This window comes from Saimiri boliviensis, chromosome 8 (genome assembly GCF_048565385.1).
Source record: "Saimiri boliviensis isolate mSaiBol1 chromosome 8, mSaiBol1.pri, whole genome shotgun sequence".
Classification (NCBI taxonomy): domain Eukaryota; kingdom Metazoa; phylum Chordata; class Mammalia; order Primates; family Cebidae; genus Saimiri; species Saimiri boliviensis.
In genome coordinates this window covers 32327450-32351868 of record NC_133456.1, presented here as the reverse complement: position 1 = coordinate 32351868, position 24419 = coordinate 32327450, and the positions used below count along the sequence as shown (strand labels likewise).

Here is a 24419-nt window from a genome sequence, read left to right as displayed (position 1 = left end):
TAGGTACAACTAGGAGCTATATAGGCCAAAGGAGAGACACAGTGAGAATTCATTCATTAGATTTTTTTCTCCTGACAATAAGTTGATTAAAACATTTTGATATTAATTAGACATTAATATATTAGGATATAAAATACAAAATATGTATACATTTTTAAAAGAAAGTATAAGCTTTCAAAGATTTTTGAGCTCAAGGCTGATGATTGTGTATCACAGCCTACACTCCCCACATTATCATCCAACCTGCTTTTCAGGGACCCCAGAAAACCTTGATAAGCACCACTGTAGCTTGATAAGCACACGAGCTGTTAACCTTCAGCTCGTACCCGCCTGTGGGGACTTTAACTCTGTGCACCATGGAGAGGCTTCTGCCCCAAACCACAGACAGCAAGACCATGCCCTGACTTTGCAGATGAAAGCAAATTTGCAGGTAGCAGAGCTGAGAAACCTCAGTGTTAGGCCTGGACCCCTACTCTCTGCTTCCATACTCAGGGCAGCAGTTTCACACTATGATGGAACATACCTCCAATCCCCTACCCCTGAAATAATCCTTTTATTCTAATGCTGCAGGACCTTAGTACCTTCTTTATAGAATGAGTCTAGCAATGTAAGGTGCTTGTTAGTTGGCTCTTCTTTTAAACTAACCATTGTCCTGGTACCAAGGAAATACAGGACATTTGCATTCTCTGGTTCCTTAGTGCGAGTTAGTGCCAGGGCAAAGGTACCCATTTTTGGTGGGTGGGGAAAGGAATACAGGAAAAAGGGAGAGGAAAAACAGGTGTTCCTAAAGACAAATTCACGTGCATTCCAGCCTCCCTTTGGGCCAGCCATGTGTGTGCCTGACAGCCAGGAAAACTGAGCTGGGGAGGCCAAGGGGCTAAAGGAAGAAACACCTCACTGCGTGCCTCCTTTCTGGAATGTCTTTATGAGGAGCCAGCAAAGCTATTGACAAGGAGAAAGGCAGCAGCTAATACAGGGAAAAAATGTTCTGAGGCCTCTGAAGGTGCTCCTGCTGTTGACTCTGTAGCTAGAGCTTTATTCTGGGCTGGGTGGTGAGGGCGGCAGAGGGTCCTGCTTGGAGAGCCTCCCATACCCAAAAAGAGGACAGTTTTCCTTGCCTGCCCTGCTGACACTGACCACAGTGCCCCATATCCCAAGAGTGTGTGCAAGGCTGAGGAAGGCAAGGATGGAACTCTTGCAAACAGTCCCAATCCCAGACTCAGAGGTCATTTGCTGTTCAGATATTTTCCAGCCAGAAATAGGGGCAGTGTCATGTGGAGGCATCACGTGCACATGCACCCATGTGCCCACGCACATGTACACACACCACCACTACCACACACAGCAAGTGCCATTTCATTCATCCGAGCCAGTGTACTTCAAGTGTGGGCACATGTGAAAGGAGAACACCAGAAAATCACGGTGCACCTGGAGGCTGCCTGCTCCTCTCTGGTAAGGTTGGAGGCTTGTTAGGAAGGACCCTAGATGTTCAGCATGATCCAGTTCATCTTTTTCTAAACTCTGTGATTCTAAATTTTCAGCAAATTGGAAAGAAAAATGTCTCAAAAATCCCAAAATTGAAGGAGATTTATGAGGCCTTATATTGTATGTGATTCACTGACTCTCTTGTCAGGCACGAGCAGGCACATGCATGTATGCACGTACTCACACGTGCATGTATGCACACATACACAACAGTTTGTTCTCTTACACTTGTTTTTCCCAGTTAAAACAGAAACTCTGGATACTGGACTGAGGAAGCTCTGTATTCAGTGGCTATTTGTTCTCTGGAGAAAAGGAGAGAATTGAGCTGACTAGCACCAAGCCCCAATCCAAGCCACTGATCAATGAGGGTTTGTTGAATAACTACATGAATGATTAGATGATTATACTCACATGAATTTGCTGAAAAATCATAATTACTTCGGCAAGTTGCTCTTGGGGGGTAAATGTAATTCTTTTATCTCATTTGTTTCCCTTCCAGTATTTCATTCTGATGTTTATAGTATATGCCTTTGAAGTGGCATCTTGTATCACAGCAGCAACACAACGAGACTTTGTAAGTACAACCTCAAAAAGCAAAACGCTAACATGAATTATCATTATTATAATAACCAACATGTATTAACTAACCCCTTACTACATGCCAGGCAAGCCAATATGCACAGTAATAATACATATATAATTTTACTTAATCCTCATAAATCTATGAAATAGGCATTATCACTCTTGTCATTTTACAAAGGAAAAATATGAAACAGAAAGGTAAAGTGACTCGTCTAAAGTCACATAGCTGATAACTGAAAGAGCAAGAATTTTGAACCCGGATGGCCTGACTCCCAGGGCCCAGGTTTATAATCCCCTGTGGGTTTCACCACTCTGCCATGGCCATAGGCCTTCCAATGGGAAGATCTCTGTTCTACCTCAGCTAAGACTTGCTCTCAATTTTACATCTTTCTCTCCCATTCTGTTTCCCTAGCCTAAGCCACCCTACAATATCTGTTCTCCTGGCCTCATACTGATTTCTTTTAAGATGGGAGTCTCTTCTCTGCATGGGGACTTATGCCAATCTGAGCCAGCTGTACTTCATGCCTCTGAGTATAGTTTTGCTCCAGGAGAGAATGTTCAGTGTCCCCAGGAACAGAAAGACAAAAATATTTTCCCCTTCTTGGAAATTAGTGTGCTAACTCTCCCTCTTGTGTGGCCTCTTCCTACCGTAGTTCACACCCAACCTCTTCCTGAAGCAGATGCTAGAGAGGTATCAAAACAACAGCCCTCCAAACAATGATGACCAGTGGAAAAACAATGGAGTCACCAAAACCTGGGACAGGTTCATGCTCCAGGTAAGACCTGCAGTCTTGGGGAGATGCCACTTTTATTTACTGGTGGGAGTGGATGTCATACTCATGACTCAGTGGGACCCTATATTTTATTTCAAGCCATGATGATTAGCTTACATTTGTTGGGATGATTTTGTCAAGAAATTTAGATTAATCATATACTCTGTGCCTTAGAACTCAGGTATCATTTACATTAAAAGAAAAATATTTTCCCTGTCCCACAGTGAACTCGAGTGGTAATTACTGCCTGTTTACCTTTTTGGTACCTCTTCACAACTCCTGTGAGCTAGTCTTGCCAAACACCAGGCACTGTGACTTGATTTGGACACCCAATTTTCTCCAACTGGCAATCATAATTTACATCCATGTTTATCTCAAATGCCATCAAAAGTCCAAGTCTTCCAGAATATCCGTCATCACCCCCACATTGCCCTCTGTACACAGATTGTTATCTTCTACATAACTACCAGTCTGACCCAGCTTTCTCACTGGCCCCTGCTCCCACTCCCCACCCCACCATCAACTTCTTACAGTCATCAGCAAACTCCCTTATAGCCTCCATTCCTTCTATGAACTCTCTCTTTACTCCCTGTTTCTTGCTTCATTGGAAACTTGGCTATCTTCTAGGAATACTGCCTGCCCTTCATTTTCCTCCCATATCCATGTACCATAGGACTGGAAATTGGCTAGATGTCCTTCTTGCTCCTCTTGACTACCATATGATTTGCTTCCTCAATCTACATCACCCCTTATCCCTCCTTGTCATTACTTACCAGCCTCTCTACCCCCAACTGTTCTCCTTCATTAGGGATTTCACTATCTCACTCACTTCGACCTCTTCAGTCATACTCCTGACATCCCACCTAAAGACTTCAGCAGCCACATGGATGACTCAGCAACATCTGGCCTCACAATTCCTTCTCCTACCCCAGGATGGAGGTTTTGTCTTCCACCCACCTCCACCTGCTTCCATGACCATAGCCAGCATGCCATCACTCATGATTGTGCCACTAAGAACATTCCACTCTCTGACCACTAATTTCTATCATTTCTTTCATCAATTCTAGTAGCTCAATTCTAATAATTTTACCCCATTAGGACCTCCAGTTAACTTCTTAACTTTCCCACTTTTTAACTTTCTATCACCCCTTTCATGTTTTCTCTTTCCTCTTTGCCTAACCCATATTTAGGTCCAGCCCCATGGTCATTCCTTCCTTACCCTTCTGTGTTGGTCGCTCTTCCCTAACCAAACCCACTGCAGAATACAGCCTTTTGCTCACTTTTCGTTTATAGTACTCTAAGAGCTAAACATTGCTGAGAAAAGTCACACAACCATGATAATTTAAATCTGTGACCCCAGAGCTCAAATAGGCACACAGTATTTCCTAGGATATTTTCTCAGAAAACTCACTTGTCGCTATTCACATGTTCTTCCCTTCCTTCTTGCCTGCCACGTCTCCCCGTGACCCACTCTCCTTCTCAGCTCATGATCTGACCTCATATGTTATTAAGAATACAGAAGCAATTAGACAAGAACCACCTCATCTTTCTACCACCAAATCGACATTGACTTACACCTGTGCACTTTGCCTTCTCTCTCGTTATGACACACGGGCTGTCCCATGTCCAGCTCCTTTTCTTCTGTTCTACATTCTGTCTCCTTTGCCTCAGTGGTCTTCCCCACTCTGATCTACCTCATCAGTTTCTCCCTTACATCAGCCTACATGGACACCTTAAATTGTCCGTCTTATAAAATGACTCCCTTGTCCAACATTCACCCACTATTCTGTTCTGCTACTGTTTTGTTTTATTTCACAGCAAATCTCAGAAGAGACTCCTGCACTTGTGGTCTCCATTTTCATCTCACTCATCTGCTTTCTTCCACCACAGTTAGCCTCTGGCACCACCACTCAACAAAAACAACCCTGCTCATAATTACCAATTACCTCCATCCTGCCAAATCCAATAGCCAAGCTTCTCTCCTCATCTTCTTTGACATCTCATCAGCATTTGTCTCACTGGCCACTCCCACTTAGTCTCCTCTGCTGGATTGTCACCCTTTTCCCAAATCTGAAGGTTGGAGTGCTATGAAGCTCAATTCTGGATCCTTAAATCTTCTCTGTCCCCACTTAATCCTAGTTTGAAATAAGCCTGCCTTAGACTTAACCGTTTTTTCCCAGAATGCAGAATGGTTATTTTCCTTGGTTAGATATTTCCAATAATATAGTGACAAAACTGTACATCCTTTAAAGATGGTTGATTTATCATCAAGTTTACTTGAATACATTCATTCTGAAAGTTCCAAGATACCCATAGTTTTAAATTCCTCCCTTTTGAAGGATTTTAGCAGAATTTATAATAAAGAAGGAAAGCTATATGAATTGTGTTTTGTCCTCTATTCTCAATTCTATCCAGAGTGTAAGGGTCTGTATTAACTGATCTCCCTTCTGAATGTGGAGACATAGCTGTATGTTACCAGGTTTTTTTTTTTAATTTATTTTCTCTCACCATAAAAATAATACCTAATTACTCTAAAAAATGTTTAAATATATTAAAAAGCAAAACAAAAACAATTACTCATAACTTCACCACTAAAATTTTTAATTTTATGATTCTCAATTTGCTCATATATCAGAATAATTATTCCTCTCTCACATTGTTATATCAAGATATTAGTACAGTAGCAATCATAATTAACATTTATTAAGAGTATACTAGGCCGGGCGCGGTGGCTCAAGCCTGTAATCCCAGCACTTTGGGAGGCCGAGGCGGGCAGATCACAAGGTCGAGAGATCGAGACCAACCTGGTCAACATGGTGAAACCCCGTCTCTACTAAAAATACAAAAAATTAGCTGGGCATGGTGGCGCGTGCCTATAATCCCAGCTACTCAGGAGGCTGAGGCAGGAGAATTGCCTGAACCCAGGAGGCGGAGGTTGCGGTGAGCCGAGATCGCGCCATTGCACTCCACTCCAGCCTGGGTGACAAGAGCAAAACTCCGTCTCAAAAAAAAAAAAAAAAAAAAAAAAGAGTATACTATAAGCCAGGCACTGTATTGAACACAGTAAGTATATTAACTCATTTAATCCTTTAAAAAAATCTCTATGAGATAGGTACTGTATTCCAATTTTACAGTTAAGGAAACTGAGGCTTAGAGAGTTTAAGTAACATGTCAATGGCTGCAAGGTTCGTTAATGACTAGTAAAGTAACAAGTGTAAAAATTATTTTACAAATTGTAAAATGTAAGTTGTAAGTTATCAATACCTTCAGCTGTCATTTGGGGATTTCTTAGTAAATGTAAGATATGGTACACTTTCCATATCTTCTTTCACTGTAAAACTTCAATATTCATGGCTCCAGTAGGGATCCCAAGACAATTTTGTATCTCACATCCATTGACAGGACAATTGCTGCGGCGTAAATGGTCCATCAGACTGGCAAAAATACACATCTGCCTTCCGGACTGAGAATAATGATGCTGACTATCCCTGGCCTCGTCAATGTTGTGTTATGAACAATCTTAAAGAACCTCTCAACCTGGAGGCTTGTAAACTAGGCGTGCCTGGTTATTATCACAATCAGGTGAGTCCTCTCTCCTCCCAAAACTTGCCAGGAGGTTCTGCTGCTCTATATGAGGAAAATGTTGGTCAACGGTAGGAAATAGTCTTTCAGTAAGGAATTCTACATTGTTTTCCCTGAACTTCACGTTAACTATTTCCTTCTCTGTTAATAAACTGCAAATGCTAAACTAGGACTGATATGGGCAAATTTACATTTTATTAAAATTAACAAAACATGAGAATTGCAATAGCCGAATCCAACTTTGTTGAAATAAAGACAATTTGTACAATGCATAGAATTGGTATTTCAAGGAATATTTACATTAAACAAAGTTTTGCTCTAGTTTTGCAAAACGTAAATGGGAAGGGATGATGTGCAAAAATAACGTTTTGCCAATTCCAAAGCAATGACAATTGCTGAGGATTAAGGCAGCAATTCCACATCCACAGTCCTTATTCAGTGATAAAGTAGGACAGTCTTAATAAATATTGGGTTGGTGATTTGGACAGAAGGTGGTTTACATACAGATAGTTTTTGAAAAAGTTTCCAGACTGATGAGGATAATGTGATTGCGATCACGAAAACTAACATTTATTGCATACTTACTAAATGCCACACACTGTTTCAAGTACCACACATATACTATCTCCTTGAATGCTCAGTAGTAGGTGCCAGTAGGATCCCTATTTTACAGATGATGACATTAGATATAGAGATGCTAATAAATACCTTGCCAAGGTCACACAACTAGTAAATGTCCACCTTTTCAGAAAACTCTCTGGCTTTAGAAACCCAAGCTTTCTGCCTCCAAGCACAGACTCTAAGCCAATGAAGACTTGTTAATATTCCCCAAAAGCCCTGATGAGAACTCTCATATACTTGTAGTCAGCATCTGCTGACACTACACTGAAACACGGTGCTCTGCTAAGGGAATTACCTCTTTAAGGAAAGCTAGTTGTGTACCAGCTCATAAAATAATTGAGAAATGTCAGGTTCTTTTGTTTGAGAGTAGTATAAACTGCACTTTCAGATTGAAGGACATGGCACTGTGGATTACCATTTACCTGGCAGGGTGCCTGGACTAGGTCTGGATGCATTATTCCAGAAAAGGACATGGGAATGATCTAGATTATTTTGCAGCAGTGTCCAAAGCAACCCTCATTGAGCTTTACTGCAACATTGTTCTGGCATTGTTTCAGTTATATTCAGACTGTTACTAAAAATTAAATTTGCTGTTTATAATCATGTGCAATATAATTATTCTCAGGATTATAAAAGGCTTTCAATTTGTCAACATTGGAACTGGCTCATACAAACCAATCTTGATTGAATTGTAATTGTGTACAAACTGTATCACATCTTTGAAAGGAGTGAAAATAGGACAAATTATACGGAAGGATCCTTCTTAGGAAAAAAAAAAACAAAACAATAAAAATATGCATACAAAATGAGGCACAGGCCTTGAAAGGGTATTGCCAGTAAGGGGCCCTGAAGCTTAAGCTCATTCGCTTCATAGAGAAACCTCCTCTGGTAGTGGAAGATGGGGTGAGAGGCAGGGCCATATCATACAGTGCTTTCTAAGCCATGGCAAGGACTTCAAATTTCATTTTAAGGGTGGTGGGAAGCCACTGGAGAGTTTCAAGCAGGGGTGTAAACAAGGATGGCTGTGGAACTAGGTGAAGACCCACAGGGTGCTAAAGTGAACTCAGGCCTCAGGGAGGCCTTGTAATCTGGGAGTGAGGCTCTGGTAGACCAAGGTAGTACCAGAAAGTGATTAAGAAGTGTTTGGATTTGGGATATATTTTAAAAGTAGATCCCAAATTGTTGTATGTTGGGTAAAAGAGAAACAGCTGAGTTAAAGATAACTGAGTTAAGATCTTTCATTTGAGCATTGAGGTGAATGGAAGAGTCTGCAACACAAATGGAGAAGGGTAAATGGGGAAGAAATCAAAGTGTAGCAAAGGCAGGGCATCTAAGTGGATTAAAAAGGGACTGCGCCAGAGCCAGAAAGGACAGAACGTCAAGTTCTGTCACCACTGGGTGGAGCCTAAACCTCAAGGTCAGCCCTGCTAGGATATTTGCTTCCAGACCTCATGGTCCATGAAACCATCCCTGGTTATTGCATTTCCTAGCCATTCCCGTTGGTTCTCAGAGCTTTGGCAGAAGCTACTCAAATGGCATCTCTAGCCTTACATGTGTATATCACTCCAGAACTTTGCACTCCAGTGACTAGAATAGAGTGTGCCATGTATAAATATTTACTGGATTGTGGCATGCATGAAAGAATGATTTGGTGAATTAAAAAAATGTAATTCTTTTGCATGCACACTGTGACCCTTCAAGGTCTCACTAGACTCCAGTAAAGATATGTTGAAATATAACATCAAACGAGAATTCAGGGAGATAATTCAGGGATTCCTTTAATGATTATTAAAAATGCCAACAGGGGACCTCTGGTTTTCATGGACAGAAGCATTTTTATTTAAAAACAAACAAATCAAAAAGTAACTGCCTCCAAATAAATCACCAATAAAACCTTTGGGGAGGGAAAAATTCTAACTGAATTAATATTTTTGAATTTATTGTCTACATATTCAGTTTAGAAACAATGTTATGCCAAAAAAGCAGTACTTTTTAATGAGATTAAGTAATAAAGACACAAATAAACGTGATGTAGAATCGTTGTTCAACAGTATTGTTTATGTTCCCTCTATAAAGCACTGTTAGTAGCTGGCTGTCTCCAGAGATGTGGAAACAGCCCAGTTATGTGAAATCAGACTTTTGGGTAGCATTGATTCAAATAGGAACCTGCTTTCTCATCAACCTCTTCTTTGTTTTCTGATTCTTCTCACACTAACATGGAATTGCCCACTCCTTCAGGGCTGCTATGAACTGATCTCTGGACCAATGAACCGACATGCCTGGGGGGTTGCCTGGTTTGGATTTGCCATTCTCTGCTGGACTGTGAGTATTTCCCTGCACATATTTTGTCTCTGAAAGGATGATAGGGAGAGACCTTGAGAGTGCCACTGGTTACCTCGACCACACTAGACAGTCTAGAAACAAAACCTCAGGCCTGAAGGCTGGTCAGGAAACTTCTGGCATCAGAGGAAGGACAGTGAGTTCCCTTAAGAACCAAGGAGTAAACACCCCTTACTAGGGAAAGGCTGTGCCCTGCCAAGAAGCTCCTTCTTCTGGCTGACTGGTGTGCAGGTGCCTTTAGAGGGCCAGAGAGCCTCTTTCCCTTGCTAGAGTTCTTAGAGAACTGCTCTTCCAGGTCTCCAGATCTCATTAATTCATTACATCCACATATCAAAGACTGTCACCTATCTAGATGGCCCCTGCCTGACACTAATATGCCCAGATCCTTCCAACGAGCTGCCTCTGGCAGATTCATCCTTTCCTACTACCTACTTTATCTGATGCATATGCAGCAAGAGGTTAGAGCAGTGGTTTTCAGCCCTGGCTACACATTAAAACCCCATGGAGAAATGTTTTTTTAAAAATTGCTTGCACCCCAACCTCTGAGACTTTGATTTAGTTGATCTTGGGGTTTAGCCAAGGCATTTTTATTTCCCCCCAAGATGATCTGCTATCAGGGTTGAGAACAATCGCATTAGAGAAGCAGTCTCAAACTTTTGATTTCAGAACCCCTTTACTCTCAAAAATTATTGAGGACTCCGAAAAGCTTTTCTCTATGTGGACTATATCTATTGGCATTTACCCCATTCAAAATTAAAATAGAAAATTTTAAATATTTATTTTAAAATAAGCCCATTAAAAGTTATCACACAATATTTTTATGGGAAAAAAATAACTATTTTATAATAGTGACTTTTTTGCAAATCTCTTCAATGACTAGCTAAATAGAAGACAGCTAGATTCTCATATTTGCACCTTCATTCAATCTGTTGTAAAATGTTGCCTAGGTCAAATGATTTAGAGAAAATACATCCTTCACATAGACATGTAATTGAAAAAAATAGTGTTTTAATAATATTCACAATTATCTGAAATATAATTGTGAAGTAAAATCTGAAGATAATTGTGAATATTTTTCAATACTACACAAAATTCCACAAGTAGTAGGTTCATTTCATTTCTTTTCTTTTTTTCAGAGTCTCACTCTGTCACCCATGCTAAGGTTCAGTGACACAATCACAGCTCACTGCAGCCTCCAATGCCTGGACTCAAGTAATCTTCTTGCCTTGGCCTCCTCAGTAGCTGGGACTACAGGTGCACACCATTGTGCCTGGCTAATCTTTTTCTTTCTTGTAGAGACTTGGGTCTTGCTTTGTTGCCTAGGTATATCTTGAACTCCTGGCCTCAAGCAATACTCCCACACTAGCTTCCTAAAGTGTGGGAAGCACTTCCTAAAGTGCTCATTCCTAAAATGAGCACTGCACCCAGCCCACAAGGAGTAGCTTCTTAAAGATCAGTTGCAATTTGGAATCTGAAATTATGTTAATGAGCTGTTCATACTCTGTTATGTTAAAATACATTATATTAGTTTGTCTTGCACTTTGCATAAATCTTTTTAGCCATTTATAATTCTATAACATCATAGATTGCTTATTTGGCAAAAAAATTAGTTCATTGTGTTTCGCAGATCTTCCAAATGTTAACTGATTTATTTATGCAATTTCCAAAAAAATCACATGTGGCATTGATAGTGCCACATTTAAGCAATGGGATGCTTTCAAGTTCAGGGTGACAGCTACAAGTTTTCCAAGGTTCTGATTTTTGCTTGAAAGCTCAAATTTATCATTGGCAATGAATATTGTCAGTTGTCCTCCCTGAAGTGACAGACTCACTTTGTAAATTTTCAAGATAATATCTGCCACATGCCCAAGTCTGAACAACCATAGCTTGTCTGTTAGTCATTTTTTAAAGTAAAAATAGTGTTTCCTTAAAAAAAAAAAAAACTTCAGTACACAACTCAATCTTGCAAGTACTTTTCTTTAAGACAACCATATCACTATGCAACAGACTGCTTTATGAATGAACATTTCCTTTTTGTCATTCAGAATACTTAAAAAGATGAGTATTCAAAGGCCAAAATTTTATAAAATTAGTAGTTCTTACTGCTTCATTGAGGACAATCTCAAGTGAAACTGGCTTTTTAAATTTTTCTTTTTTTTTTTTTACTGCAAGTGCACAGCAGTGAAGACACAATGACCACTAACACGGTTTAGTGACTCTGCCTTGATTCTTGCTAATACTCTAGCAGTTTTACTTTCCACTGCTTTCACACCATCAGTGCAAATATGAAAACAGTGAAAAGGCAAGTAAGTTCTTATTATTATTCAGAGAGTCTTACATGATGGACTCCTGAACCGTCCCTCAGGTGTTTACTGTGTATTAATCTATTTTCATAGTGCCATGAAGAAATATCCAAAACTTTATAAAGAAAAAGAGGATTAATATATTTACAGTTCCACATGGCTGGGGAGGCCTCACCACCATGGCAGAGGCAAAGAGGATCAAAGCCATGTCTTACAAGGTGGCAGGCAACAGAACATGTGCAGGGGAACTGCCCTTTATAAAACAATTATATCTCATGAGACTTACTCACTATTATGAGAACAGCACAGAAAAATCCGTTCCCATGATTCATTTATCTCCCATTGGGTCCCTCCCATGACACGTGGAAATTATGAGAGTTACAATTCAAGATGAGATCAGAGTGACAACGTAGCCAAACCATATCACTATGCTTTAAGAAATGCTGGCTTAGGGGGTGATAAACTGAGCAAGGCAGGAAGGAAAGGGAAATCAACTTTTTCAAGGGATCCTTTTATGATTCCTCAACCCAAACTGTTAGGAGCTCTCCCAAAGTCCTGTGCACACGTCTATAATGGAACTTGTCCATAATGATGTATTTGACTAGAAAAAGCTGAGAACCAGCTGTTCTTTGTATCCCCAATGCCAAGCATTGCATGGAGTATGGGCTCAATCATTTGTTGAATTAATGAAAGATAACAGTGAAGTTTCTATTTGTGCCATATTAGCAGAAACTGTGGGATAATATTTAAAGGCTTTGAGTATCTTAGAACTCCATACCAGTTGTAACTCTTCATTTTCCACAAGTATCAAATAAACTCTGGATCTAGTTAATTCCCTCTTGAAATTCAAAAGAGTTCAGGAAAGGAATTAAATGATTAAGTGTATTGAGGGCCTGCTATAAACAAGGCACCATGTCAAATATTTTTAATATTAAATTCCCACAACAGTAGCTAAGCAGGTAGCCAGTCTCCCATCTTAAAAGGAGCAGAGAAATTGAGAGGGGATCTCACGAATTGTGCTTAATAAGAGCTCTTAAGCATGCCCATTTCACTATTGCTTGCAAGGGGCTTTCTCTTAGTAATTAATTAGATAACTCTGAAGCTGACTGCTTGGGTGTGAATCCCAGCTCCACCACCTACTAGTTCTATGACCCTGGGTAAGTTACTTCTCTATGCTGTCTTTTCTCCCTAGGGTTTTGGAAGCATTAACTTCAGTTATAAGGGTAACACTCAGAACAGTGCTTGATGCGTAGTAAGATCTCCTAATAAACAGTAGACCCTGTTATTATTTCATTATCTCATTCACTGCCATACCTCTGGGATAGGTAGAGATGTTATATTTATTTTATAAATGTAGGAACTGAAGGTCAGGAAGTTTCAGTGACTTGGCTAAAGTTACCCAGGAGTAAGTGCCAGATCTACAACAGAGCCCAAATAAACTAAAACTAAAACTCAGCCCTTGCCTAAGTCAGATATCTTGAGTTCTGTGGCATTCTTCAGAGGCAGTCATTCCAGGTCACAAGCATTTTAGGAAAAAGAGAAGTTCCCTGGGAAAAGTTTCATACTAGAAGCAAGGAACGTTTATCCCAAAATGGTATATACTAGAAACAGGAAGGCATTGGAAGATAAATGGCCTTGATGGCAAAAAGAGTTTAGCACAGATGAGAAGGCAACCCCAGAATACAAGGAGTCTAGGATGAGAACTGGGATCAGAATGTGGGGAACAGAGAAGCTGCCTCTGAGTGGCAGCTAAGAAGTGATGTTTTGGAGCAGTTTGGATTTGGTGTCACATCTGACCCTGTGATGTTGCTTGTAACAAGATTACTCTTAAAAATCTATTGTCTAACAAAGACATGGAACTAACCCAAATGCCCATCAGTGATAGACTGGGTAAATAAAATAATGTGGTCCATACACACTATGGAATACTATGCAGCCATAAAAAAGGAATGAGATCATGTCCTTTGCAGGGACATCGATGAAACTGAAGCAATCATCCTCAGCAAACTAACACAGGAACAGAAAATCAAACACCACATGTTCTCACTCATAAATAGGAGTTGAACAATGAGAACATATAGACACAGGGAAGGGAACAATACACACCAGGGCCTGTTGAGGGGTGAGGGGTTAGGGGAGGGAACTTAAGAGGATAGGGTCAATAGGTGCAGCAAACTACCATGACACATGTATACCTATGCAACAAAACTAAAGGTTCTGCACATGTATCTCATTGTTTTTTAGAAGAGATAAAGAAAAACAAAAAAATCACCTGTTGTCACCCAGGCCTGAATAAACCTAACATCATTTTATTCCAAGAAAGAGGTGTTTCTAAAGCAATTCCTTATTAATTTGTCCTTGTTTTTTTCTATTCTAGTTTTGGGTTCTCCTGGGTACCATGTTCTACTGGAGCAGAATTGAATATTAAGCACAAAATGTTGCCACCGTACCTCCTTCCCCGAGTGACTCTGGATTTGGTGCTGGAACCAACTCTCTCTTAATATTCCATGTTTGTGTCCCACACTAACACATGTGTGTCTTACATTGCCAAGTCAGATGGTATGGAGCTCCTTTAGGATCTCAGGCTCCTGCAGTTCCCTTGACAACTGCTCTTCATCCTGGTCTAGGATTCTGCAACATCTATATAGACTGTTGAAAAGAGAATTAGGAAAATGCATAATAACTATTTCCACCCCTGCTTATTTTTAATTTGGGAAAATAAGTACATTCAAAGGAACCTGTGTTATCACAGTAACCCAGAGCTGTATTTGGCTAGCAAATCTGCCTGTTATCTTTCACTGTTATCTAAAACAAAACTTCCAAGTCTTCCATTGATCTCAGTACTGTCAGGGGAAGAGAGAAGTCTGGAAAAGATTGCTGAAATATACCTTTTGCCTTTCTTTCTAGAGTAGCTCCCATGTATGGAGATGGGTAATTCCCTTAATGCCACCTTCAGATCCTTTTATTCTCCATAGCAATTCTTGCTCTTAACAGTAGTTCAGATTCCCTTTCATACCTTGCAGAGGTGGTATGTGTCTAGTAGTCTCAATTCTTCATTAATTACAAGTATGGGCTGGGCGTGGTGGCTCACGCCTGTAATCCCAGCACTTTGGGAGTATGAGGTGGGTGGATCACCTGAGGTCAAGAGTTCAAGATCAGCCTGTCCAACATGGTGAAATCCCATCTCTACAAAAATACAAAAATTAGCTAGGCATGATAGCAGGGGCCTGTAATCCTAGCTACTCTGGAGGCTGAGGTAGGAGAATCACTTGAACTCAGGAGGAAGAGTTTGCAGTGAGCCGAGATTGCACCACTGCATTCCAGCCTGGGCAAAAGAGGAGACTCAGTCTCAAAAAAAAAAAGTGTGGGGACTTCTGGGGACAGACCAGGGGCCTGTTATATATTTACCCAGTCTTTGCCCTGAATGGTCTCAACTTAAACACCTTTCAAACTGGAGAGAAGCAAGCCAGCCAATAGAATGGAGTGATTTACAGGGATTTCTGTTTACTGTCAAAATGTTTCTCATCTGAACTATGTTTCCATTTGTGGTCCTGAAGGAAATTCTTATAACTCAAGATTTGTTTGTCTAGTCTTATAAATAAAGAGAGCTTTAAAATCTGTTCACTTTCATTTTTACCAATGTCATATATGAGTCTAACAAAATGGGTTTTCCAACAGAAAAGCCTAAAGCACAGGAATTAAAGTGGAGAAGGGAGAAACTGCATACACAGGGTGTGGCTTCCTGCCGGATACTGGCTAACCCTGCCACACAGTTAAACAGTAGGAACCTCTACGTTCGCTTTTCCTTTTTGCTCCTGCTACACTTATCCCAGAAGCAGTGATGAGACTAATGCTCTTCAAATCCTTTTCCTCCTGCAATTGGAAGCAGTGGAAAGCTCACCAGTGCTAACTGCAGAACTGTGTGTCCCTCAAGAAAAAAACATACCTGTCACTTTGGCATCCTGCTTCCAGCAGACTCAGACGCAGGCAGCATCCCCATCCCATGCCCCCCACCAGGCACCTGTGAGTGAGACTGAGCGCTGGGGCGGGGAAGAGACAACGAGGATTGGAGGGGACTTGGCTCAGTTGTAAAGCTGGCACGGGAGCCGATCCCTGATTCCCAGGAGAGGGAACCAAAGGTCCATATCCTGACAGCACAGCCAGCTCATCTCTCCTTTGCCCGCCTTGTCTCTCCTGAATGGAGGCCATGTGATATCCAGATAAATGACACCTGGGTTTGGCTGAGAAGTTTCCCTCTGTTGTCCTTTAGAAGACGGGAGCAGAGGAAAGGAGCTTCCTCCAGACAAAGCTTTGAAACAGCTCTGCTCTCCTCTCCCTCCCCACACTCTCTCCTGTGTGTTCTGGTGCCTTTAGCCTCCGCCACTCCCTGGGCTTTCCAGTGCCCTCGTCTCCCCACTGCCTGAGCAATTCCTTACCCAAACCCACTCCTGCGTTCCTTTGCAGGGCCTCATGCTCCAAAATTCTCTCTACAAGTAAAATTCCCTTATTAGGATTGGATCTCAACTAGGTCCGGGGAAGGTCTTTTTGGAAACTAATTCATACTAAGGGGTGAGTAACAACTCATTTCCACTCTCTCAATCTGAGTGATGTTTTCTTGGTAACTGAGGCTGATCTCTGGTTGGAATCTAGCACAGCAACAGGAGGGCGAAAGAGCCACTGTGGGACAAGATGGCCCACCTGCTGCTCCTTAAATCTTATCCCCTGACTTCCTTAACAAGCAATAAGTAAGAGAGAAAGGGCCTTCAGTGAGCCACCACTCCCTGCCCCCTCTGCAGCTAGTTTCCTTCCTGGAGCCTCAGGCTTCTCATTTATAGAAGGTGCAAAGTCTGCTATAAATGGGGGCAGGCTCTGCTCCTTCCAAAACCAAATAAGGTCCTGAACACAGGCACCTACTATGTCCAGGGCCTCCAACTCTTGAGGACACACCTTTCAGCTAAGACAGAAACAAAGTCTAAGGATCACCCTGCAGAGTCCAGCCATTCAGCACAGGTTCCCTCTACAGGGCTCTCCAGTTTTAATCTCAGGGCAGTTTCTGTTCTGCCCTGTTCCTGCTTGCATCTCCCTCCACCTGCCCTGGAGGCCCAGCCTTGCCCCTCTTCCTTCTGGCTCTGGGAACTGGAAGTGGCCCCAAACCAAATCTCAGGAAGGCCCAGGCTCAGCCTCAGGCCCAACCCCAGCCCCAGCATACCAGGTAGGCAAACAGGAGCCAGGAGGCTTGGCTTTAGGGACCTAGCAGCTTGCTGAGCGTGAGACAGGCCCAGACTGAACAATCTTGCGAAACTTCCCTCTTCTCCAGCAGTCAGCCTGCTTATCAAGTGGGCAACGACTAATTACTGCCAGCACCAACAATGTGTCAGGCTAACTGGGGTCAGTGTGACGGGATCGCAACACCAGGTCATCATGCTCTCTTGGTTCCCTGGTTGCTCCGCAAACAGTCTGCCACTTAATGTTTAAAAGCCCTCCACTCCTACTTGTCAGCCTTGTAGCTCTTCTTCCTCTACATCAGCTGGAATAAACAGGTACTGCTTCTATTTTAAGCAGAAGATCACTTACTTTCTGGCTACCCATAAAGAAAAGGAATATTCATTATGTGAACTTGAAAATCTAATCTCCTCTCAATCTCACACCCCGACCCCAACCGATCTTGACAACCTGTGCTGTGGTTGAGGAGTTAGAAACTAACCTGGTTTCTCATTTCTATCGATGGAACAACTTCCTTTCTCCTTTGGGTCTAGCATTTCCTCTAGTGTCTTAGTGTCTCTTCTCTGCTTCACCTCACCCAGATCCTTCTCAGCTTGTGTAAGTAAGACTGAATCAAAGAAGAACCCCAAAGGAGGCTAGCTGTAGACTATGGAGTTTGCTGTTGTATTATAAGGCGCAAGTGGCCAGATCCTGAGAGGGGATCCAGAAACACTGCAGAGAAAGGCAGCCTTGCCAAGAAACACAAGAGATCCCAGCCCCTACTCCGGCCAACCCTTCTCCTAACACACACCCCAACTCCACATATTGTTAAGATACAAATAGCCAAATCCTGAAGTTTGGAGAAATGGTACTATCATGCCCTACTTTCTAGTGATTTCTACCCTGAGTTCCTCTTGAAAAACAACAGCAAAGCAACAGAAGCTGGTGAGACACTCACAACTAGGCTCAACTATTCTCCTGTTAGACATAAACAATCTCACAGAATACCAGACTCACTGGGTCACTCTGAGACCACGAGAAAATGAGGCAAGTCAAGGCCACTGCATAATTTTGTCTAAGCACAGACAAAATCCAGGTCACTGTGCCAACCCACAAAAACCCAAACACCTGCTTTCTTGGCTAAAATTAGTGACGGCTTTATTACAGCTTTATTCTCTTGCTAGTTTCCCTCCCTACAAATAAAACTTGTTGAAATACACAACCATGGACTTGCCCCTGATTTCTGATCACATCCAACATAGAGCAAACCCTTTCTTCAACCCTCCCCAAATGACCCAACCAAAGCCCAAACGCTGTCATCGTCCCAACTTCCATTGAGTCACCTCATGGATCCACCATGGTGTGTTCTCACTCACTGCAACGACTGTAACTAATCACAATCCCAAGTGTTTTCCACAATAGAGCTTTGAATTTACTCCTCCAACTGAAATTTTGTACCCTTTGATCAACTCTAACCCAGTTAATTTATCTGCAATGTGTTCCTGGCAGGTTTTAGCTGAAGGGCATTGATACTCTCCAAGTTACTCTTCCCATCCTTATTTCCTCTAGGAAATAAGGTTTATTTATTCCTTCCTGGTATAGGGTATTTATTTATCCATCACCATGAAGTGGTTAAGAATATGAACTCTGGAGTCAAAGTACTTGGCCCCAAATCCCAGCTCTTTGACAAGTCACTTAGCTTCTTGGAGCCTGCTTCAGAAAAACTGGTTTCTCCTCACACAGGACTGGGAGGATTCAGAAAGATAAGTAAAATGTGCATCAGCCTACAAGAGATGCCAATCAGGAAGTTACATCAGGGAAACTGATACAGAGCAAGCACTTAATTTATTATTTATGTCCCACCCTTCACCGACCTCCGCTCCACACCCCCATGTCACACACACACACACACACACACACACACACATTCCACACATGGGCACACAAGGTTTGATAATTTTATTTAAATCTTAACAATTATCAATGGAACAATGGAGCCTTTACCTGTGCAGGTGTGCTCCCTAGGGGTGGGGCCTCTAAACCACTTCCTTGTGTATATATTTAGAATGATCAGGCCCTCTCAGCAGGTATAAGATGGTTATCCATATACAAAAAAATCAGCCAAGGTAGAAACAGCTTAAACTATCAAAGGTACTAAGGATAGGGTTTTTTTTTTTTAAGTTGTAGAATGTGATTGGTGAAAAATAACTTATGAAATGTAACTGAATATGCTCCATCTTGCAGAACATGTTAATGGCTTCTGGTAGGGACTGTATGTATGAATAGGATTGGGGAAAGTGGATTTCAAGTCTGGGAGAAAATGTCTTTTATCTCACTCAAGTCCATTCACAGAGCATTTTGGGGCTCCCAGGAAATCTATTCATTGGGCCTTTAGTGGAAGTGAGGGGGTTAAGGGCAAAAAACTAGGGAGGGAGTCAGGGACAAAGTTCTGAAAGCAGATGAGAAGAGGAATGCACTTTTCAGGGTCCAGAAAATACTAACTCTCCATAGGAATTAAGACAATAAGGATATACATTCAGGAAAATTATCTCAAAGAATAAGAAAAGTCAAGAAGAAGGCAATATGGTTGAATGGTCTTGAAAGTCAGAAGGCCTGAGTTTGGCTCTGACTCTGCAATTTACTGCCTGTGAGACTCTTGAAAAGTCACCCTCCTGGCTGGGACCTCTACTTACTCATCTGGCCTCTTATCTGAAGAGTCAGTGACATCAATAAAGTGATATCACGAACTGTAAAGTGCTTTAGAAAGGAATGCCAGCATAGGTGAGAAAAAAATCAATAAAAACTTCAAAGTAACACACTCTTTGTGTTAGGTAGTTGTAATATCCAAATAGCCTGCTCCCATATAATCCTTAGCAAGTATAGTAGGCAAAGCTATCTCTACAATATTCAAAACGGTAGGCCTCTTTTGTGGCAACTGACTATGAAAAAATGCACAGAGCAGGAACTGGAGGAAGCCAGTTCCTTTGAAGCCAAACCCCCAGCCCAGCAGAGAGGCGAGAGCAGGGAGGGAAGCAGCAATGAGTGGGCAGGTAGCCCCATGCCCCCAGTGTCACAGCCTTTGATGCCCCTGTGCAGGGAAAGTGCCACGATGGCAGTGTCAAGGGTCTTAAAAAACTATCTTACACTTCAAGAAGTTTTGTAACAAGTCATTTAAGGGACTTCTATATTACCTTGGCTGAAAGAATTACCTGAAGAAAAGTAAAAGGCATAGTCCAGTGGTTTCCAACATTTAAAAACTGCAGATGTCAGAAAAACGCAGGCAGTTTTATGGCACTAGCTATGTTCCATTTCTATTGAGTGAGAACATAGGTGAAGGGGAGGAAGGCAGCAAACCACACTGCCATGTGTGTACCTATGCAACAATCTTGCATATTCTTCAGATGTACCCCAAAACCTGAAACGCAATTAAAAAAAAAGAAACTGAAAAAAAAGCCTAAACATTTAAAATACCAAGTGATAGCAAATATATGAAAAAATTAAAATGTTCTTCAGAATAAAAATGATAGAATCACCTTCATAAACAAACAAACAAAACTGCCAAGGTTGTCAAAAAGAAAGTCTGAAAAATTGTCATAGTTCAGAGAAGGCTAAGGAGAAATAATGACTCCATGTCATGTGTCAGAGGGGATCTTGGAACAGGTTAGGGGAAAAAAAAAAAAAGAAATTGAGTTTTCAAAAAGGGGTCTTCAAATTCCTTGTACATACCACTCTCTTCCATTGTCCTCCCCAACCATGACCAGGGAGGGGCCTACAACCTCCCAATTACTGTCTGTTAATATGGTCATAGTTAAGCAAACTGGGACAGAGCTCTAGAGATAGGTTCTACGGAAAAGAGAAGGGAGAGTGAGGGGGAGATTTACTCAATACACTACAGCCCCATTAGCGAATCTCGAAAGAATGAAGCTCCTTCACAAAGTTTGAGCAAAAAACACGAAAACCCTGAGTATTTCTCTGTTAAGTAAAGAAAAATATGGCTGGCACAGTGGCTCACACCTATAATCCCAGCCCTTTGGGTATCCCAGGCAGGCAGGCTGATTGAGCTCTAGAGTTCAAGACAAGCCTGGGCAGCATGGTGAGACACCATCTCTACTAAAAATACCAAAAAAATATCTGGGAGTAGTGGTGTGTGTTTGTGGCCCCAGCTACTCAGGAGGCAGAGGTGGACGGACTGTCACTTAAGCCTGGGAGGTGGAGGCTGCAGTTAGCCAAAACTGCACCATTGCACTCCAGCTTGGGTGACAGAGCAAGACCCTGTTAGAAAAAAGAAAAAAAGAAAAAAAGAAAAAAAAAAAACCCACATTTGCTCTTTGGCTCCCTGTGCTGCGTTAAAAGCTAAACAGGCTAGCCCTATAAAGTATATTATCCTTTCAAATTCTCCTTCTCCACTTGGATGGTGACAACTCCTATTTTTTTGGGGAGCATCAAACTTCCTACTCTCTCCCCCTGCTTGAGAAGGATTAGATATTATTTAAACTTACTGGCTGGCACTCCTTCATGTGAAAGTTTAACTGTTAAGGTTTCATGCAGTAATGATGGATTGAGAACCCCTATGGCTTGCATGGTAAGCATAATGTATTCATGGAGAGTCCTAGGGAGAAAGACACAGAGAGGCCTATCCTAAGACTGGAGCTGGTTGTATAAGGAGGTCACACATGAGATGAACAAGAGACATGGACAGAAGGACAGGAGACAGAGGGAGTGGAGGGTTTTGTTTCAAGCTCTTTAGAATTATGGATACTGAAATGAATATATCCTAGGGCTCAAACAATAAAAAACACGAAGGAACACTCAAAGCTTTTTCACATTTTACTACAGAGGTATTTGATAGATGTACTCATTATTAGTTAATATGTAAATTTGTAAACTGCTAATTTATATCCTACTAGTACAAAATCATTTTACAAAAACTCTTTAAAAACTAATAGAGAATGTGTTCTCTGGTGGGTATCACTGGAAGGTGTACCTGGGCAGGTGCCTCCCCTGCAGGCTATCAGCAGCTGCAACCAGGTCAGCTGCTGCTGCCTCTGTGGCCCACACTCTGCCCTCCTACTACCTCTTCATTGCCAAGTTCACTGCCTCTTTATTCGTTACCTTTTCTCCTCTCTTTTGTGGTCTTCTTCTCAACTGGGACCCACCATTTCACAGACGATCGTACAGGATAAATAATTAACACTATTATATCTTCGTACCTTTCTACCTTGGACGAGAACAACTGTGATTCTCTCAGACATTCAGCAGTCTTGTTTCCTGTGACCTTTTATCCCATAATATGTCACTTCAAATTTAAATACATCTCCTTCAGGCAGAGTCCTCAAACCGTCTTCATTTTATCGTTTGGGTCATCCTTCTATATAAAGTCCTTCAAGTATCCATATTACGATATGTAACCCTCATGATCAAAACGACTAAGAAAGCTGTCTTGTTACAACTGTTTTATAGTCCATATCACCAGGAGCTCTGCTAAGAAAATACAAAAAGGAAAAATTCAGCCCAACAATGAGCTATAACAGGTTCTTAATGTGTCCTACTATTCAAAGTCTCTAGGCCAAAATTATTGCAACCAAAGAATCAGTTCTTCCAAACATCACCAAAAGATCCAGGGTCATGCACCAGACCAGAAATCCACTGTGATGTTGACATATAAAGGATTGTATTCCACAGACAGTAATTTGTAAGAACAACTACTCAACCCATCTGTTCTCCAGACTCGTGACACCTGGTGTAAGAGCTTCATCCTAAAGATAAAAAGAACAAATGTGAATAAGACAAGAATTTAACATATGTTTGCCCCAAAATGTGGCGAACATATTTTTGTGAATTATTAACCTGTTATGTTTCCTACTATTAAGAAGTATGTTTTCCCCATTGAAGGTGACAAACATGATAGTTATGTATTTATGTGTCAGACTCCATGTAAGAACCCAGGGACCCATGATGAAAAGTGTCATTGCACTCAGTGAGCCCCCAGTCTACAGGACAGAAGGATGTGCAAGGAAAATAGATACAGTAAGATATGTGCCATCCACTGCTAACTGATCCTTGGCAGAGTTGCAGGGGATCTCTGAATCTTCCTGTGTTGTAGGGAAAGTTTGTGTCTGTAGGTGGGGAAGTACAAAGCTTTCATGAACCTCCAAAAAAATTAGTATGTATGTAGATGAGGATGAATGAAGGGGCACCTAACTTCATGAGGAAGTCTGGTGAGGGGTCAGAGAGAAGGTAAATTTCAGTAAGGCTAAAAGAGAAAATTCACCAAGTGAAGAAGATGAAGGAAAGAGCACTTCAGGCAGAGAGAGCACCCTAGGCAAGATGCACAGACACGCAGAAGAGCAAGATGCACTTGAAGAAGTCACTAGTGTGGCCAGAGCCATCGAATCTGGGAAGATGAGTGGGCGGTGAGCTGAATAGGTTCTTCTTGCTCCGCAGTGAAAACAATAAATGCTGGTTACCCGTAACAATATGGATGGGGATGAGACACATAATGTTAAACTAAATAAAGTCAGAGAAGAACAAAATGCAGTGTGATTTCATTTACATAAAGTTGAAAAACACGCAGAACTAAGCAATCTTTTGTTTAGGGATACAAACATATGGGGGGAAAAAAAACAAGAAAAAGCAGAAATAACTATCCTTATCACAAATACTTATCACGAAAATTCAGAGAAGTGTTACTTGGGGAGGTGGACGGCGGAGAAGTGAAGGGGGAGACTATGGGATTAGGGAGGACCACACAGGTCATGCAGGCAAAGTGGTGGTGGGAGATACCAGCGGTGTTCATGGTACCAATCTTCAGACTTTTCAAACAATGTAGGAATACTCTTTTGTATCTACTGAATAATTTTTTTAATATAAAGAGAAAAATGCATGCCTATGGACAATGACTAGAAGAACACAGAAAATAGAAATAGCTATTTTGTTGGAGTGGTTGACTCTACCAAAAGGGCTAAGAGCCATTTAATAATGCTTTAAAACATAAACTTTAGGCCAAGCATGGTGGCTCATGGTGTAATCCTAGCACTTTAGGAGGCTGAGGCAGGAAGACTGCTTGAGCCCAGGAGTTTGAGACCAGCCTTCGGCAACACAGGAAGACGTTGTCTTTACAAAAAAATTTTTTTAAATTAGCTGAGCATGGTGACACATGCCTGTGGTCCCAGCTACTTGGGAGGCTGAGCCAGGAGGATTGCTCGAGCCTAGGAGATCGAGGCTGCAGTGAGCATGCTCACGCCACTGCACTCCAGCCTGGACGACAGACTGAGACCCTGCCTCAGCAAAAATAAACAAATCCATAAACTTTAACAGGGCTCTTTAATCTCAGGCTAAAAGCACTGCAATACTGTTTTTAAATGTAGACTATAACAAAAGCACTAAAAGCCCCTTAATACTGTTTTAAAATTTAAGGGGAAAAATCAGAACAAAGAAATATAGATTCTTCAATCAAAGCCCCATGAAGAACTGGCTTATCTGCCAAGATTCCTCAGTGAATAGGCCAATTCCCAAGGCAAGAAAAGTACAA

The 24419-nt window shown here is 41.5% G+C and overlaps 2 protein-coding genes across 5 annotated transcripts in view; one reads left to right on the top strand and one right to left on the bottom strand.

The window, feature by feature from the left end:
- UPK1B (uroplakin 1B) overlaps positions 1 to 15286 on the top strand; it is a 28985-nt gene extending 13699 nt beyond the window's left edge. The window contains exons 4-8 of the mRNA XM_003935423.3: positions 1985 to 2059; positions 2721 to 2843; positions 6243 to 6422; positions 9282 to 9365; positions 14064 to 15286. Coding sequence (XP_003935472.1) covers positions 1985 to 2059; positions 2721 to 2843; positions 6243 to 6422; positions 9282 to 9365; positions 14064 to 14114 — 513 coding nt within the window. The 3' untranslated portion in view covers positions 14115 to 15286. The remainder of the gene's footprint in view (positions 1 to 1984; positions 2060 to 2720; positions 2844 to 6242; positions 6423 to 9281; positions 9366 to 14063) is intronic.
- A 6416-nt stretch (positions 15287 to 21702) lies between these two features.
- Positions 21703 to 24419, bottom strand: part of B4GALT4 (beta-1,4-galactosyltransferase 4) — a 50757-nt gene continuing 48040 nt past the window's right edge. For all 4 annotated transcript variants that reach the window (XM_074404324.1, XM_074404325.1, XM_039477348.2 and 1 more), the window contains exon 7: positions 21703 to 22644. In XM_074404324.1, coding sequence (XP_074260425.1) covers positions 22512 to 22644 — 133 coding nt within the window. In that variant the 3' untranslated portion in view covers positions 21703 to 22511. The remainder of the gene's footprint in view (positions 22645 to 24419) is intronic.